General features: G+C 34.5%; 2 protein-coding genes across 7 annotated transcripts; both read right to left on the reverse strand.

The window, feature by feature from the left end:
• Window positions 1-270: 270 nt before the first annotated feature.
• On the reverse strand, window positions 271-6,908 carry LOC112789913 (CRM-domain containing factor CFM3A, chloroplastic/mitochondrial). Of its 5 annotated transcripts, none has more exons than XR_003196446.3 (10): window positions 5,701-6,908; window positions 4,565-5,099; window positions 4,361-4,491; window positions 3,442-3,792; window positions 2,854-3,010; window positions 2,353-2,641; window positions 2,124-2,183; window positions 1,931-2,020; window positions 1,719-1,847; window positions 271-586 (listed from the first exon to the last, which is right to left on the reverse strand). XR_003196446.3 is itself a non-coding variant. In XM_025832077.3 (10 exons), exons 1-9 carry the CDS (start codon window positions 6,640-6,642, stop codon window positions 1,722-1,724), a joined length of 2,685 nt encoding a protein of 894 aa, XP_025687862.1. In that variant the 5' UTR covers window positions 6,643-6,908; the 3' UTR covers window positions 271-586; window positions 1,719-1,721. The 5 variants fall into 5 exon arrangements, 3 of the variants coding, with proteins under 3 accessions (XP_025687862.1, XP_025687863.1, XP_025687865.1); XR_011879639.1 differs by having other exon boundaries at window positions 271-636; XM_025832077.3 differs by having other exon boundaries at window positions 2,353-2,645.
• Window positions 6,909-8,145: 1,237 nt separating this feature from the next.
• On the reverse strand, window positions 8,146-15,381 carry LOC112789915 (uncharacterized). Of its 2 annotated transcripts, XM_025832083.3 has the most exons (11): window positions 14,657-15,381; window positions 13,249-13,329; window positions 12,397-12,438; window positions 12,227-12,329; window positions 11,790-11,857; window positions 11,672-11,716; window positions 11,466-11,573; window positions 11,293-11,380; window positions 10,250-10,296; window positions 9,829-9,950; window positions 8,146-8,481 (listed from the first exon to the last, which is right to left on the reverse strand). In XM_025832083.3, exons 1-10 carry the CDS (start codon window positions 14,792-14,794, stop codon window positions 9,873-9,875), a joined length of 798 nt encoding a protein of 265 aa, XP_025687868.1. In that variant the 5' UTR covers window positions 14,795-15,381; the 3' UTR covers window positions 8,146-8,481; window positions 9,829-9,872. The 2 variants fall into 2 exon arrangements, with proteins under 2 accessions (XP_025687868.1, XP_072088727.1); XM_072232626.1 differs by lacking the exon at window positions 11,672-11,716 and having other exon boundaries at window positions 14,657-15,355.
• Between the last annotated feature and the right edge of the window lie 426 nt (window positions 15,382-15,807).

Here is a 15,807-nt window from a genome sequence, read left to right on the forward strand (position 1 = left end):
TGATCAAAAGCCTTACAGAATAGAGTTAGTTGGTGTAGTTTGTGATGGCTATCTTGCTATTGTTCGAGGCATTAGGTAGGTATATATATATTTTCTTGTGTGAGTGAAGAATTCTGTTAAATTATTACTATTTTCGAGTTTGTATCATAATTTAACATTTCTTACCGGAATTTTGACGGGAGAGCTATTATGAATGGGAGAGAAGTGAGGGTGAATTCACAGTTGAAATCTCACAAAAGGTTTGCTAATGCATTCCAAGATACTGCAAACTTGTTGATAATGCTAGGCTCTATTGCACAAATGCTGTTGATGGTTCACCAAAGGAATTAAAATCATATGAACAATATTCTACTCAACCTTGTCATGAAAAAATATTGACATTACACTATGATACATTAAGATGATAAAATGGTAACTATGTTCTCTTGTCATACAACACAGCTCATAGGGTGGAAGGATGATGATCATAACCTGTTAGTAGATCCTGAAGATATCAAATGCTTGGAGATGATAGGAGGTTTGAATGTGGAAGCTGATTCCATCTATGAACTTTACAAGGAACCAAGCCTTACAATGGAACCTGGTTCTGTTTCGAAGGAAATTATTCTATCATCTTCCAGGACAAGTCATCATAAACTGTTAAGGGAAACAATTCTGAAAATAGGAAAATCCAACAAGAAGCAGTAACCAACTAACGGGATTGGATCCTCTCAATTTTTTGTTTGCACTTGAGGGAGTAAAATGTGATCTCTCATTATACATTTTATAAGTGGGAGACCAAGAGAAAACATGAAAGAAAAAGCATTTAAAAGTTAGAGATAACACTTTACTCCCTCAATTTAAAAAAAAAATTTGAGAAGATCTATTTCCACCAATAACCATTATTTGTAACATTAACCATTGCAGCCAACCAATCGATCAAGATGCATTTTTTTTCTGCATTTATAATGCAATATGGAGTCCACAATGTGGACTTTTCTTGCTTATAACTGGGGATTGTAAATTAACGAGAATTAAATTGATTTTAAGGTAAGATTTTACATTTTTATCATTTATTCTTCAATTATATTACACAATCCTATACCATTATCGAAGTGTCATCTCCCTCTCAAATCCCTTTTCTTTACACTTCTAAAATAACAAATCATTTTAATTCTAGTGAAATCTTTGAGATGATTCAAAATTAGTTAAAAAGTATATCAATAGATTTACAAATCAAATCAATTCATACTTTTTATCAATTCCAAATAATGAATTGATTTACAAATCAAATTAATTCCAATTCCAAAGAATTCCAAACACTACCTCTAAGAACATACTTATTATCTTTAATGTTGGGGGGTAAACAGTAAACACCAACAATATCATCAAATCCTTAAGCCTCAAAATCAGCAGTTATTTCCTTCATTTATATAAAGCTCATAATACTGAACCTGAATTTTTAAAACATAAACAAAAAAGATCTATTAACTAATTCAACTCAGAGAGCTCCATTATGAACAAAAAGTACGTACATACAATTTTTCAATAATTCTTTGTCTAATTCGATTCTTATCATGACTGCATAACATGTCCTTTGACACACATGGCACCAAGTCTTTTCTTTAGTGGCTTGATCAGAAAGAGTTATTATGTTTATCCACATTCAGCATGTGTTCAATGTATACTGTTCCATAAATGGTAGAAATAGTCTTAAGAGTTCAGACATGTCTTTTTACCTTTCAACTTTGTGATGCAAATTGCTCAGTTGAAGTATACAAATTATTATCACTTTCATTGTCTTCACTGTCGCTTTCACTATTATAGGTCTCAAGATATGCCTCATCTCCTTCCTCGCCATCTTCCACCTATATATAAATAACATATTAACCAAAAATAAAAATTAAAAATAAAACAAGAGAGAGAGAGAGAGAGAGAGAGAGAGAGCAACCTCAGAGTCATCATCATTGCTAGCATAAGCAGATTCTAATTTGTCATAGAATTCTTCATCTCCATGGTCCTTTACAGTCTCCACTTGTTTCTATCAATAGTGAAATAAGCAAAATATGAGTACAGTCTGCTTCCCATAATACAATTTTGCTTGCGATATAGTAAAGATACAAGATCAGTAGGTAGGTACATACTATTTCAGATCTTATCTTCTCCACTTTCTTTTGCAAATTTGAAATATGCTTCAAGAGAGCCTGTTATCAGTGGAAAAGGGAAATTAAAAAAGAGCATGCATTGTACTAAGTACAATACTAGAAGAAAATTAGGATAAATTATCAATTAATTAGAGAGACCTACAAGTGTTTTTGGATTTTGCATGAAGATTGATATTAGATATCACGAAACAAAAGTTTGTATCAATACCTCACGTCGTTGGAGCTCAATTGACCGTGCTAGAGCCTTTCTCTTTGTCAAAAGATTCTTCGGTCTTAGAGTTAAAGGTCGCTGGTAGTCCTTTCCCCGGTAAACAACTATAGCATATCCTTTTGAAACTTTGTCAACCGAAACTAAAATGCCTCCACTCTCGGCTTCGAGTGCCAATGCAACCTTTTTCACTTGATCAAAGGTTTTAGCCTTCACAATTATCTTAACCAGTTCCCTATATTTCCAGTGCAGGTGCATGTTCTCAATTGTACCATCAAAAACTCCACGTCTACCTGACACCAAAAGTCAGGTTCATATAAAACAAATTTGAATCAAATTTGTTTTATGGATAAGCATCATGTGTAGTTTTAATCAAATTTACTATCCCACCCTTACTCTCTAACCAAGGACACCCTGATTTCTTCCCTTCCGCCCTTTGCTAAAGGTGAAATGAACCAAAGTGGTCCTGAAATAAATTGAGACAATTTTATATGCTCTTACCAAGAAGTAAGAAGGCTTTCATCCGCAATCCTAATTTGCGAAACATAAACCTCTCTTCGTCAGTTATGCTTTCAGGGTCTGATTTGGGTTCTGATGGCATCAAAGATGACTCCACTTTCATCAAGGCTCGTTCAGCTCTCATTACCTTTCTTTCAGCCTGGTATAAGTGAAAATCCGAGGATCAATCACAATCATATATGCCAAGTTGGAAATAATCCTAGAGTGGAGTTAGGTCATCGAAGAAGACAAGAAGAATGTAAAAAACTCCAAGGCACTTACACATCAAACATAATATCTATAAGCATTGGTGATAAGGCCTTATTTAGAGTCATAATAAGCACGTTGGAAATTAAACAAGCTTAGCAGTTATAAAAAGTGTTTAAACTTGTTGATAATGTACGGATGAGTGTCAGGTACAAAATAAGTAATAAATATTTTTTTCTCCGGTAAACTTGGTCTATTGCCTTCATTATTCATTGCTTTACTGCCTGTAAGAAAACCCTTAGGGAACTATCATTTTTCTCAATCATGGAAGTGACTTAACATGAAATCCATTAGCAAGTTGATAAGAGATTTCTATTCACTTACCAGAAACAGATTTCGTTCTAACTTGTTAACAACTGTGGTATGTCGCTGTAGTTCTACTTCTCTCATTATTTTTTGTTTGTGATGTTCGTCCAAGGTCTTTCCCCATTTTGCATCTGCATCCAAAGTTTCACCAAGGGTCCCAGCCTCTGCAGATATCTCTGAATTATTCATAGTTGGTAAGACCAAAGATGACGCTCTCAATCTTGCTTGTTCTTCCTCATCTTGCATTGCTTTTGCCATTCTTTCCCTCTCCTTCAGGGCTTGTGTGACTGTTGCTGACAAAAAATTCTTTCCCCGATAAAAGACCAAGAAGTATTTATTCCTCGAGAGTAGTACACCACCTGTCAATTTCTGGGGGGGGGGGGGGGGGGAAGTAATAATTTATCAACAGCATATAACAAGCAATCATTTATTATTATTTCAGTAATTGTCTATAACTAGATTTGTTGATGCATGTAAAGTCCATCCAACACTAATCTAAATGCAACTTGCAAGGCCATCTGACTGACTTCTATACATTAATATACATTTAGTTCATAATTTTATATTTAACTTATTAACTATCTATATTTTTCCAAAATCCCTTTTATAATATGATAGCTTCAAAATAACTTGATATCACTAAAACTTGTTAGAGATACAAATCCATCGCCTGCCTTCCACCTATAAGAGTTGAATCCCTCAAGTCTTACAAACATAAGTTGTGGAGCAGTCTCGACCCCTTAAAGACATTTCATGTCTCCTAAAGGAAGCTGCCATTAGCAAATTATGGGGACAAAACAGTACAAATTTTTAACATGGGAGAAGTTTTTTTGTTATGAAAGGCATACGTAATAAAAATAACGTTGAAGAAAAAACTGCGGAAAAGTCAACATTTTTACAAGTGGAACTGGAAAAGACATGATTTATCCTTTATCACCTTGATCTCTTCTGCCATTCTCTCGCTTGTAGTTAGCGGCACACCGCGTTTGAGTGCAACCTTTGCAATAGAAATTTTTTCCCATAATTTAATCATGGCTGTAGCTAATCCTTGAAGTTGTCTGTTTCTACCTATACACAATGATTAATTTATAATCAGCACAAAACTATATACTTCACATGAACAAGAGAATTGATTGCTAACCTAAAGCAAAATGTGGAGGAAGGGTCCTTGCGATCCTTCGTAGAGAAGTTGCCTCTGTTTGACCAAGCGAGGGTCTCACTCCAAAGGGAAGAACTCTGAATGGAGGCTCATAACCAGGAATAGTTGCCGGAAGCATATCTGCATCAACTGGCAACGGCTCACTCCCAGGCCAATCTGTGTATCTAGGGCCTAGAGTATCCAAAAATTTGTCTACTTCATCTTCGTAACTAACTTCTGGAAGCAAATTTTTTTCCTTTTGGTCATCAGTAGCTTCCATTTTTTCCAAATGTGGACTTGTCCCAAAATTAGAAGCAATGTCAGAATGCTTTTCCAATGAATGATGAGAAGGTGCTGGTAAAGACTTAAAAGAATTCTCGCTTTTTCCATATATCTGTTTGTTCTGTTGCACTGAAGAACTCCCTCTTTTCCTATATATCCACTTGTTCTGTTGTATTGAAGGAACTTCATAGCTCACACCCCTGTACAAGGAAACAGAGTTGCCAGACCTCCAAACCACGAGACCACCAGTTTTCCTCTGAATGTGATTTTAAAATAATCAAGAATAAGAATAAGGCTAAGGTTATTGATGACCAATGAAGAATATATCCACACCCCAAAAATATAAAAGAGAAGAAAATACATAAACAAAACAACAGCAGTCAGAAGAAGCAAGTTGAACATGTAATCGTAGAGCATTCAACATTCAGACAAATCCCTAAGGATAATCGGAATTATTCTAACAAGAAATGTGGTTGATCAAGAAATGTATCCAAATCCAAAAGAGAGGAAGTGTTCTCTCGAATTCTAGAAAATGTCACAAGAATTCATCACTATATGAAAACGATTTGTGAAAAAGAAATATCATGTTTCACATCAAAACCTTTTAAGAATATCAGAACATGTCATAGGGACAGATTTGACCTTGGATGTCCAACTATAGCACCAAGAAACGGAAGGTGTCTATAGAATGCTATTCAATTCATCTACGACAAGTTTACCTATGCTTCACAAAAGACACTGTTACCTTCAATACACTATTGCATTTGAATCTAATTATCATTATAAATTATAAATGAAGCTAAACTAAACATAGCAGACTTATATACATGAAACTAAGCCAAAGGTAGAAGGCAAACCTCCAGTAGCTCGTGCATCCTCTTCATGTTAAGTGCAGCTTCCCCTTCGAATTTCAGCCTAACAATCTCTGACTCCTTCCACCTCTCATGAATCTTGTCCACAAGACCTTGAGTAACCCCACCACCCCCAACTCTGGTCTTATGCTTCTTCTCGAAAGTCAAGCGCCTCAGCCTCCTCAATTCCGACTCTGGAAGAGTCAGTTCTGCAAGAGAAGTCTTACTTTCCCTCCTTCTTCGATTATACCTCTCTTCCTCTTCTTTCTCTTTATCTATTGGCTTCTCCCATGGAAACCTCACCTCCCTATCACTCACAATGTTTCCAATTCCAAATGGAGACTCCGGTGAAAACCCGCCTCGTGTATTGGGCAATATCCCTTCCTCCACGTAAAATATATCCTCCACAGATCCTTTTTCTATTACCCTCTCTTCCCTTCTATCTTGCTTCTCAATCTTATCATCATCAACATACCCAAATTTCTTCAATTTCTCCACAATCCTATCCATAGTACTGCCACCACTGCTTCCATCACCACCTCTATCATCATAATCATAATCATAATCATCATCAGAACTCACAAAACTAGATTTTGATGAATGCCCATTTCCAGAACCTTGATAATCCAAAAGAGCACATGGCTGTTTTGGACGAGTGTTTTTGTTAGGCTCGTTCCAACGTTTCAACCAACTATCACTACACAAACCCTTACATTGAAATATTATATTTTTCACACCAAAAACACTAGAATTCTTAGAGGGTATTGTTCCATTAATTGAATGGCACAAGACCCAGTTCCGTGTTGCGCAGAAAGTGAGCTTATCAGAGCAGTGAATTGAAGAAAAAGAATAAGAAGAGTACCTCAAGAAGCAAAGAGTGTGAAGCTTGGGGATAGTGTTGAAGGAATCAAAGAAAGGGTGAAGATTGCAAGTGGGAACAAGAGCCATCACATAAAAATGGTGGGAAAATAAAACGAAAGTGAATGTTAATGTGATGGCGGTGGTGGTGGTGGTGGGAGAAGAGGATAGAGTGGCAGTGGAAATAGGTAGAATAATTTTATACTTCTACTAAAAATGATTTAATTAAGGTGCGGTTAGTTACCGACTTAAATAAATTTGATGACTGCACAAATCGAAATGAAAATAACCTGGATTGATAAGCGCGCATGCGCAATCCAAATGGCTCCGTTTCCTGCACGAAAATAAAACAGTACAATTTATATATTTAAAAACGATTATCTAGTAGTTTATTTTTAATTTATTTATTAGATATATTTACTGATAATTATCTCAAAAATAAAATTATAATATATATTGAAATGGAATATTTTTAATTGTTATATGATTTTATTTTTTAAAAAGTATTATTTGTATATATTTTTTATGGTTATATGAAATTAATTATTTTAATATCTTTATTAAATATATTTTAATAAAAATTAAAAATAATGACCATAAATACAATCAATGACTTTAAATGTATTTGACATCAGATTTGTATTTTTAAAATAATAAAAAATTAAACACAAATTTAACCCTCAAATTTTTTGTATATCCATAAATCTGACCCTCAAATTTCTTCTATCTATCCTCTACAATTTCGTGATACACCTTGAAAGGACATTTAGTTATTTGGTACGGGACTACGGGGGTACATTCTCTTGCGGCTATGGTTGAAATTGCTTACAACTACCTAAATTTCTCAAAGAAAATTGACTTAATACTCAATCAATTGCAATGGAGGCAATTTCAAAACTTGCACTTAGTGTCGAGAGCCTTTTATCCCAAAAGCAGAATTTATTAGACAACGGCGTGTGTATGAATGTATATATTTTTCAATCTCTAAAATATGCCTCCCAAGCTTGAAACTATTAATTTGCTTTGTTCCCGAAGAATATCTAATATCACATTCATGCTTTTCTCTCATTATGAAGTAAATACTTGATTAGATTGTAAAATTGTTCTTTGAAATACCTCCAAAAGATAGGGTTATCTTATATAACTATTATAATCTGCACCTACTTCAACTTCAACTATTTGTCATATATTCTTAATATAAAGCCTTTGTATACAAGAGAAGTTAAAGTAGGTACATATCATATAAGACAATCCTGTTTTGAAGGTATTTCAAGGAACAATCCTACCATCCAATCGAATCTATATTATAGAATGAAAGAAAAACATGAATATGTGAAAGAAAAACCAGAAGGATATACACGTTATGTTTATTAACTTTTAGAAAATTTGTATGATAAGGTGTCAAGATAAGTTCTTTAAAGGGTTTTAGAGAAGAGGGAAGCAAATATTTCATAGAAGACTAGCAAAATTTATTTTTAATCAACAGTTAACCATCAATATTTAAAAGTATAAAATAAAAATATGTTGTTAGATTACTAGACTAAAAGAATTAGGTTGATGGCTAAAAGTGATAGCCAAAAAAATAAATTCTAATGGTCCTCGAATATTTCTCTTCTATATATTTGTACAAGTGCGTACATATGATTGAGTTATAACTAGGTTGGAATCCCATGGTGGTATTTTCTTCTGTGTCTAAGAAAATCTAAACAAGCAACAAAGCAAGAACAAAACAGAAACCTAAACAGCAAATTCCTTTATCAAAATCTGCAAGAGATCCTCACTCGGCCGAATCCACATCAAATAGGAATAAACTTATAAACACTCTTAGCTCCTGTCTTGGCCAGCCAGTCAGTAACAACATTAGCATCTCTTCAAACCCAATTGAAAGGCACTTTCCAATTCTTGTTTAACATCTCCTCATATTATCACCTGCAACATAATTTATAATATTTTCTACTTTCCAGCAAGAGATACACCTTAAAAAAACGTATCACAGCTAACTTTCCACACAAGCATAAAGACCATTCCAGATTGCCAAAGGCTCATTTTTAAAGACTGAATCATATGGCAGATGTCCTGAACTATCCCGCACCCAAGTGTCATAATGATTTCGTTTATTGCAACCAAACCCCGCTACATGAGAGTCCGAAAAAACACTCGCATCACAATTAACTTTAAAGAAATTTTTGCATAATATTTAAGTCCATAATTTTCCACACTAATTTTGGTTGTACTTACTGAACATATCTAAAAACCCATACTATGGTACATATTTTTGGCTGATAGCATCGTCTTCATAAGAGAATCACAAAAAGATTTATAAGGAGTTGGATTTGTTGAGACAAGCATTGAAAGTGCATGTACTACTAGAAACACTTTCATTGTTGTCCAAATTTCTCTGCCAGCATTGTCATGGAATTTACCATAAGAGAATCCAATAGTAATAGTAAGTTAGAAAATATCTCGGTTTTTACCGTCGTATTATAGGATTCGTGGCTTACATCTCGGATATATCTTATATGTATTTCTAATTTTAGTTTCTATCCTAAACGAGTTTCGATTATTTTAATCTCTGAGCATGAATAACATTAATGATAGCAATTTCAATTATTTAAGGAATTTAAGTTTACCATAATACATATTGAACTTAATTATATAAAACACACTTATAATTAAACATTTATTTAACAACTGATGCACAAATTAAAAGCTAGTTTATAATCAAAACCGAAATAAAAGTATAAAATTTATAATGGTATGTTCTCATGAAAAATATAATGTTCTACTGCAAAAAAAAAAAAAATGATTACTTTTATACTCGACCACTTTGTTAAAGAGAATGAGTAAAACAACACCTATAAATAGTTAAATACACACGAATACATAATACCTAATCTGATGACCAATGTTTAGTATTAAGCATTTTTTTTTTCTTCAAACCAAGTTTAGACTTTATTAGCAGATGTCATCATGTAACATATTACATTAACTCCCAAGTGATCTTCAAATACCAATTTGAAAGAAAAAAAGTTCATTAAGATTAAAGATCAGCAAGCATGCCACTAGCTAAACCCGGACACTAGCGACCAAAAGGTTAGCTCAATGTTTTTCTTTAAACCAAATTTGGTAACCTATATTTTACAAGGTCACTATTCCACTAGTTCGCACAAAAATGTTACTATTCCAAGTAATTATTGACACATACATCTAAAATGAAACCACCTAAAATCAATTCAAACAAAAAAACTAAGCAAACATTTTGTTACCAAAACTTACAAGTCACGTTGAGAGACCATAATAACTGCGCCTCATCCACTGACTCATACCACGTGCACTTTCCTGTAATTATCGGCTGCTTTGGATAGCGATTGTATTGAAACAGGTACTCCTGGCCCCATCTGCAACAACAACATTGCACTGACTTAGCAACTTGAAAGAAAGAAAGCAGATATACAAGAATGAGAAAATGTGCATTATCAGTTTTTCTGAATTGATGATCCTCAGCACAAATATTCCAAGTTAATAAAAAATTCTGAACTGTATAGTCCATCTAACCTAGGACTAATAGTAGGAATCAGGCTACAAGGCACTGTAGCACCAGGAGATGATTCATTTCTATAATATTCTGGTGGTTAAGCAAAGACCAAGATAGCGGTGAAGTAAAAGAGAACAGATAGGAGAATAAATTCAAGCTTACCGTGCTGCTTAGATGGACAGAAAGCACATATCCAGCATATTTGGAAGCTGATCAGCAAAAAAGAAAAAGTGTCGGATAATAGAAATAAATGTAACACTAACACATGAACTTGGTGATCATGTTAAACAAAATAAAACCAGGATCAAGCATTCGAAGTTTAATCCTCCATGCAAAACAGAATCATCATTCCAAATATGTGAATATCTGTGTGAATCTGCATTACCATCACATGCACCTAATGAACTATCAATGTCTCATTCTCTACAGTAAGCTTGCCCTAAAATAAACCTAATTTTGATATATAATATCCTTAACCTTTCTCGGTCATACTTATGGTTGTCTTAAAATGATACCATATTGTTTATTTAAAATCTAGAACCTAGTTTATATTAACACCTCCTACAGAATTTCTTGCAACGCACGGCAAGGGTAATAACCTGAATTTTCAGTTAGCAATTTATTCCAATGACTTTTCCAGTTGTAAGAAAAATAAACACTAGTACCCAACCAATCATGGAAGGTGACAACAGGATTCCAGGGAAACCACAGGCTTAAGCTATACAAGTCAAAAAGAAATATCAGCATTAGTGCAAAGGATAAATCTGACTTAAGAACATGTCAAAATACTGTGATTTATGTTAGGGAATCCAGCTTAAATGCTATCAATTATATAGATAAGATCAACATTTCAATGAAAAACCAAGTGAAATCTTCCATTGTAACAGTAAAACTACAATACCAGAATACGTTATTTATGTGCTACCATTCAATATTAACAGTCTTATATATATACATTGTAGTCTTCATAAAGGTCAAATTCTTGTGTTCGCTGCCAAGGTTGAGACATGGGAGTGTTTAAAAAAATTTTAGACTTAACTTTTTAGTGTGCTTGGTCATTTTTTGTGACCAACTATTAACATGCAACTCCACTATTTCAGGAGCTAAAACATGAAAATTTCCTTTCCCAGTAGGTAGTGGTAAATCATATTTTCCCAGATAAAAAAAAAAAAAAAAAAAAAAGCACAAGGATATGCGCTACTTACTCTTCTTTAATCCAGCAGGCTTGGCAAGCAAAACAGCATTCATAAATGCGCCAATATTCTCTCGTAAAGCCTCTTCTTTGTAGCTTACCTGCAAATAGTACTTTTAAGTATAAGATTACATCTCGTGCAGCATAGCAATTCCCATATGGAGTTCAAGGAGAACATGATTTCACCTTTCCCAATCCAATATGCAAAATTGATTTACTTTCCATCTTAAACTCAACGCGGCCTTGCCTTAGTTCTTTCAGTTGACCAGCAATATCACTAGTCAGAGTACCTAGCTGTAAAACATATTTGCAATCACGAGTCAATACGATCTACTCATGCCATGCCGTTCAAAAAGAAAATTAGAAAGTCAATAAGCATTGGAAAAGCTTACTTTCTTGTCTGGCATCAGCCTTCGCTTTCTAAGATATTGTGCTATCTGCATAATAGTTTGCATAAGCTTCATATTTCAGAAAAACCAACCAATCATTCAGATGACAGATTCAAAATACCTTTCCAAGATGAGGTGCCATTCCAGGAGTTGAGAAGCACTTGTCAACTTTAAGTTTATTATTACCACCTGTAGTAATTAATACAAATACAAATTCTATTAGATACGAATAACATAAGCACAAAAAACAAAAAAGCCTAACACATAGCTTAGGGTTTTATATTATTGGCATCAAAACTAAAAAGTTATCATTGCTAAAACATAGAAGATAAGCTTAATATCTCCTCTGCATAACTAATGGCACACAAATGTCTCATAATTAACATAAGCATGTGATGAATAAAACACATTTACCTAGATCAGCACGCCCGAGTTTGACATGTCAAAAACTATGAAAATCTGAATCTCAAGGGAAAAAACTATAATGGGAAAAAGCTATCATACCAATTCATATGATGAACAATACACACACAAGAGAGAGAGAGATCAGTTCCTTACTAGCAATCTCCTCAATAAGTTCTTTGCCACCAACTATATCAGCTCCAGCATTTCTAGCGTCTTCTGCATCTGCCTCTTCTGCAAAAACAGCCACACTGACAGCCTGAAAGATATAAATAATTAGACTACAAACCAAGCATTCTATGCAGTAATTAATAATCACAGGTTACCTTTGGAGCACCATGAGGCAGAATCACAGTACCACGAACTGCCTGCCACAGTTGAAACCATTATCTTCAGGAGGAATAAAATTAACAGAACGCCATATAACAAGACGGAAAAAAAATCATCTAGCAATGATATGGATGTAGAAGCAAAAGAATAAAAAATATCATTTTCACTTAGCAGTCCTGAAATTTTTTTTTTTGAAAGAAATGCACTCAACATAATAAATAATTTAAAGCATGCAATGCTTTGAACAGTTAAGCCCCCCCCCCCCCCCCCCCAAAAAAAGTGGGATTGGGCAAATGAGTTTGACTGAAGCAATGTTAGAACAGTTTTGTACCACAAGCATGAAGGATAATAAATTTCTTCACTCTTTCCTGGTCCAACAAAGAACCAAAAAAGCTTTAAAAGGACTATCTCAGTCAAATATAATATTTATATATTCTTTAGGAAAAAAAATTCCCATGCAAAGCTAATGCTATTATCAAAATAAAAACATGCAGATGTTCCATGTCTGGTAAATATAATGTAAATTGGACCTCAAAATTTAACTATTAATGAAGCACATACAAGCATATATGATAGGTGATTCGAAGTGGATAATTTGAAGTCCTACAGGCAGTCTTCTTATCACATGGCAGTTATACGTATAAAGAAGGAATTTGCTTAATCAGTGGGATAATAATCATATTCTCTCTCTGATGTATTGAGACTACCACTCATACGATATATGTAATACATGGACAACAAGTCATACTTTCAAAGCTCATGCCGTTATGTCAACTTAAAAAAGTTAGCCACGCAAACAAGACGTGGGACAGTTAAAAGAAACGGAATTGATATATACTGACTCATACCAATAATTCTGTTCGCTTTGAATCAATACCCAATCTTACATGTGCTTCAACAGTTTCATCAAACTTTGCCTTGGCACTGACCTGAACAATATTTAAAACATAATCAAATAATAGTAAGTCGTGGATCATTTAATATAAGAAGTCAAGAACTCAAGAAGATTCATTCAAAGGATCAGCAGGAGGCCGACGGCCAATAAGTGGAGTCCATACCAAAAAATAGCAACTGGCACCAAGCAAAACTTTAAAATCCAATAATTTACAAATCACACACCCGAAAAAAAAAAAAAGGAAAGAAGGCACAATACTGTTGTTACACATCATGATACTTGAAAAAATTTGAATACATATGGAACCTATGGTGCCTATGCCTACAGCGGCTATGGTGGCTAAACAATTTTTGCAACACCTTTTAGGTGTTGCTAAAATTAGTCACTTTTTAACATGTTTTGCAGGTATCTACACAGTATAGCAGTGTTAAATTTAAATCCCACCAGAATTTTATAGTTGTCCTCTCAGAAAGAAAGTAACATTAGTACACTTCTCCATCCATATATGATATATCTATGACTTATGGCTGTTACTTCTACAACTTCTATTGCTATAATTACTACACTAACTTTTATAGGAAGAGACAGATAAATGCATATTATATACCTACATGCTACCTACTAGCAGCAATAATTTTAAGTCCACTTAAATGTAGAATTTCAGTATAGATTGTTGTCTGAAAAGAAATGACCTACTAGTGTTTACCCTAGTCTCACAAAAGATTTTTATTTTCCCTTTTTTAACTTCTCAAAATGCATAACTTACAAGTTATCTAAGAAAAGTACTATCTTCAATGGTATTTACAAGTTGCTAAAGGCAGCCAAAACTATTCAAATAATTTTTTTTTTCAACCTCTACCTTCTCTATTAGCACCAATCACCTAAAACTAATCTTGGGCCAAGAACAAATCCTACTGAAGCAAAAGCAAGTCGGCAACACCAATAACTAATCCTTTTCCCATAGGGTAGGCTACCTGGATCCCAAGATGAATATTCACTGAAGAAAGAACATAAGAAATCTACACAACCTAACCACCTAATATTTGGGAGTCTAAAGGCAAATGAAAAAGAGAAAATCCGAAACATCGTCATTTTTCTTTCTTCAAATCAAAATCTGTTCCCGAAATAAACTTCCCCATCCACTATCTCATAAAGAAATTACTAAAACGCACCTGGCAGCACACCTGATACAATGTCAATGTCAATCTAAGTGTGTGTATGGATTATTTTTTCTTGAAATTGATTTTGAGATATACATACGAAGCATGCACTAAAACAGTTATCCACACACAGCGAATGGAAATCAAACTCAGAAATGAATTCAAAACTGCAAATTCGATAACAAGAACATATGATCGAACCTTAACTTGGCGAATGGCCTCGTTCAAATCAAGGACAGGGGGAGTCTCATTGCGCTTGGGCATGATCAGCATCGGAAAAGGCACCTTCATCTTCTCCTCCTCCATCTTCTTCCTTATCTCATCCTCAACCTCAAGCATCCTCCTCTCTTTCTCCGCTTCCTCATTCCTCTCTTCCGCGGTCACAACACCCGGATCATCGCCGACCTTATCCTCCGGCTCAATCGAAGGCGCGTCCTTCACGTACCGAATGTCCTCCCTTGTTCATCCCCGCTGCGACTCCTCCTGGCCCTCGGCCGACACCGGGCGGCGAGGAAGAGGCGGGGGCGGGCGTTCGCGGGGGATCTGAGGCTCCGAGGATTCGGTTTGTTGGGGCGCCGGGTCTTTGGGTTTGAGTGGGTAGGAAACGGGATGGATTGAAACGGATTGGAAGGAGGGTCTCCTTTGAGGAGGGTCTTGTTGGTGGGTTCGGTGAGTCTTGTTGATATTGTGGTAGTGGCGAGGAAGAAGAGAGGGGTCTGTGAGAGGTGAGGGAAAATGGGGAGTGGAAGCGCCAAGGGTGTTTGAAGAGGAAATGGTGGCGGCGAGCTTGGGAGAGGAGAAGCTTCAGTGCCGCCATTGTTGTGTGTGTATGAGTATGAGAGACAATGAAGTGAGAAGAGCTTAGACGTAGGCTTATGCTTGCTTGAACTTGGGATATTTGAAAATTTTTTTTTTTGGAAAAGTATAGAAAAGTCCTCGTCATTTTAAGTTTTTAAGTTTTGGATAAATATATTTTTGACAAAATTTAAATATAAAATAGTATTTAAACGGAAGACAATTTTATTTTTTTGTTTATTTATCTTTTATAAATCAAATAGAATTGACTGACGTAATGTAGTTGTAACAATATTCAAGTGTCTGTTATGATGCTATATTAAAAGAATGCTAAAATTTATAAGATAAAAAAATCTCTAATCATAAAAATAACGTCGTTTTACAAATTTTAAATTCTTATTAAAAATTCTTTTAAAAGACATAAATTATTAAATTATCATATATTGTCCTAACTCTTTCACAAAAATTTAAGTTATTTTCCCTCCAAAACGAAACTGAAGCGTCATCTAAAAAGATAGAATAGAAAAAATAAAATTGATTTATTGAAATATTTCAAT

This window comes from Arachis hypogaea, chromosome 3, assembly GCF_003086295.3.
Source record: "Arachis hypogaea cultivar Tifrunner chromosome 3, arahy.Tifrunner.gnm2.J5K5, whole genome shotgun sequence".
In the NCBI taxonomy this organism is placed as follows: Eukaryota; Viridiplantae; Streptophyta; class Magnoliopsida; order Fabales; family Fabaceae; genus Arachis; species Arachis hypogaea.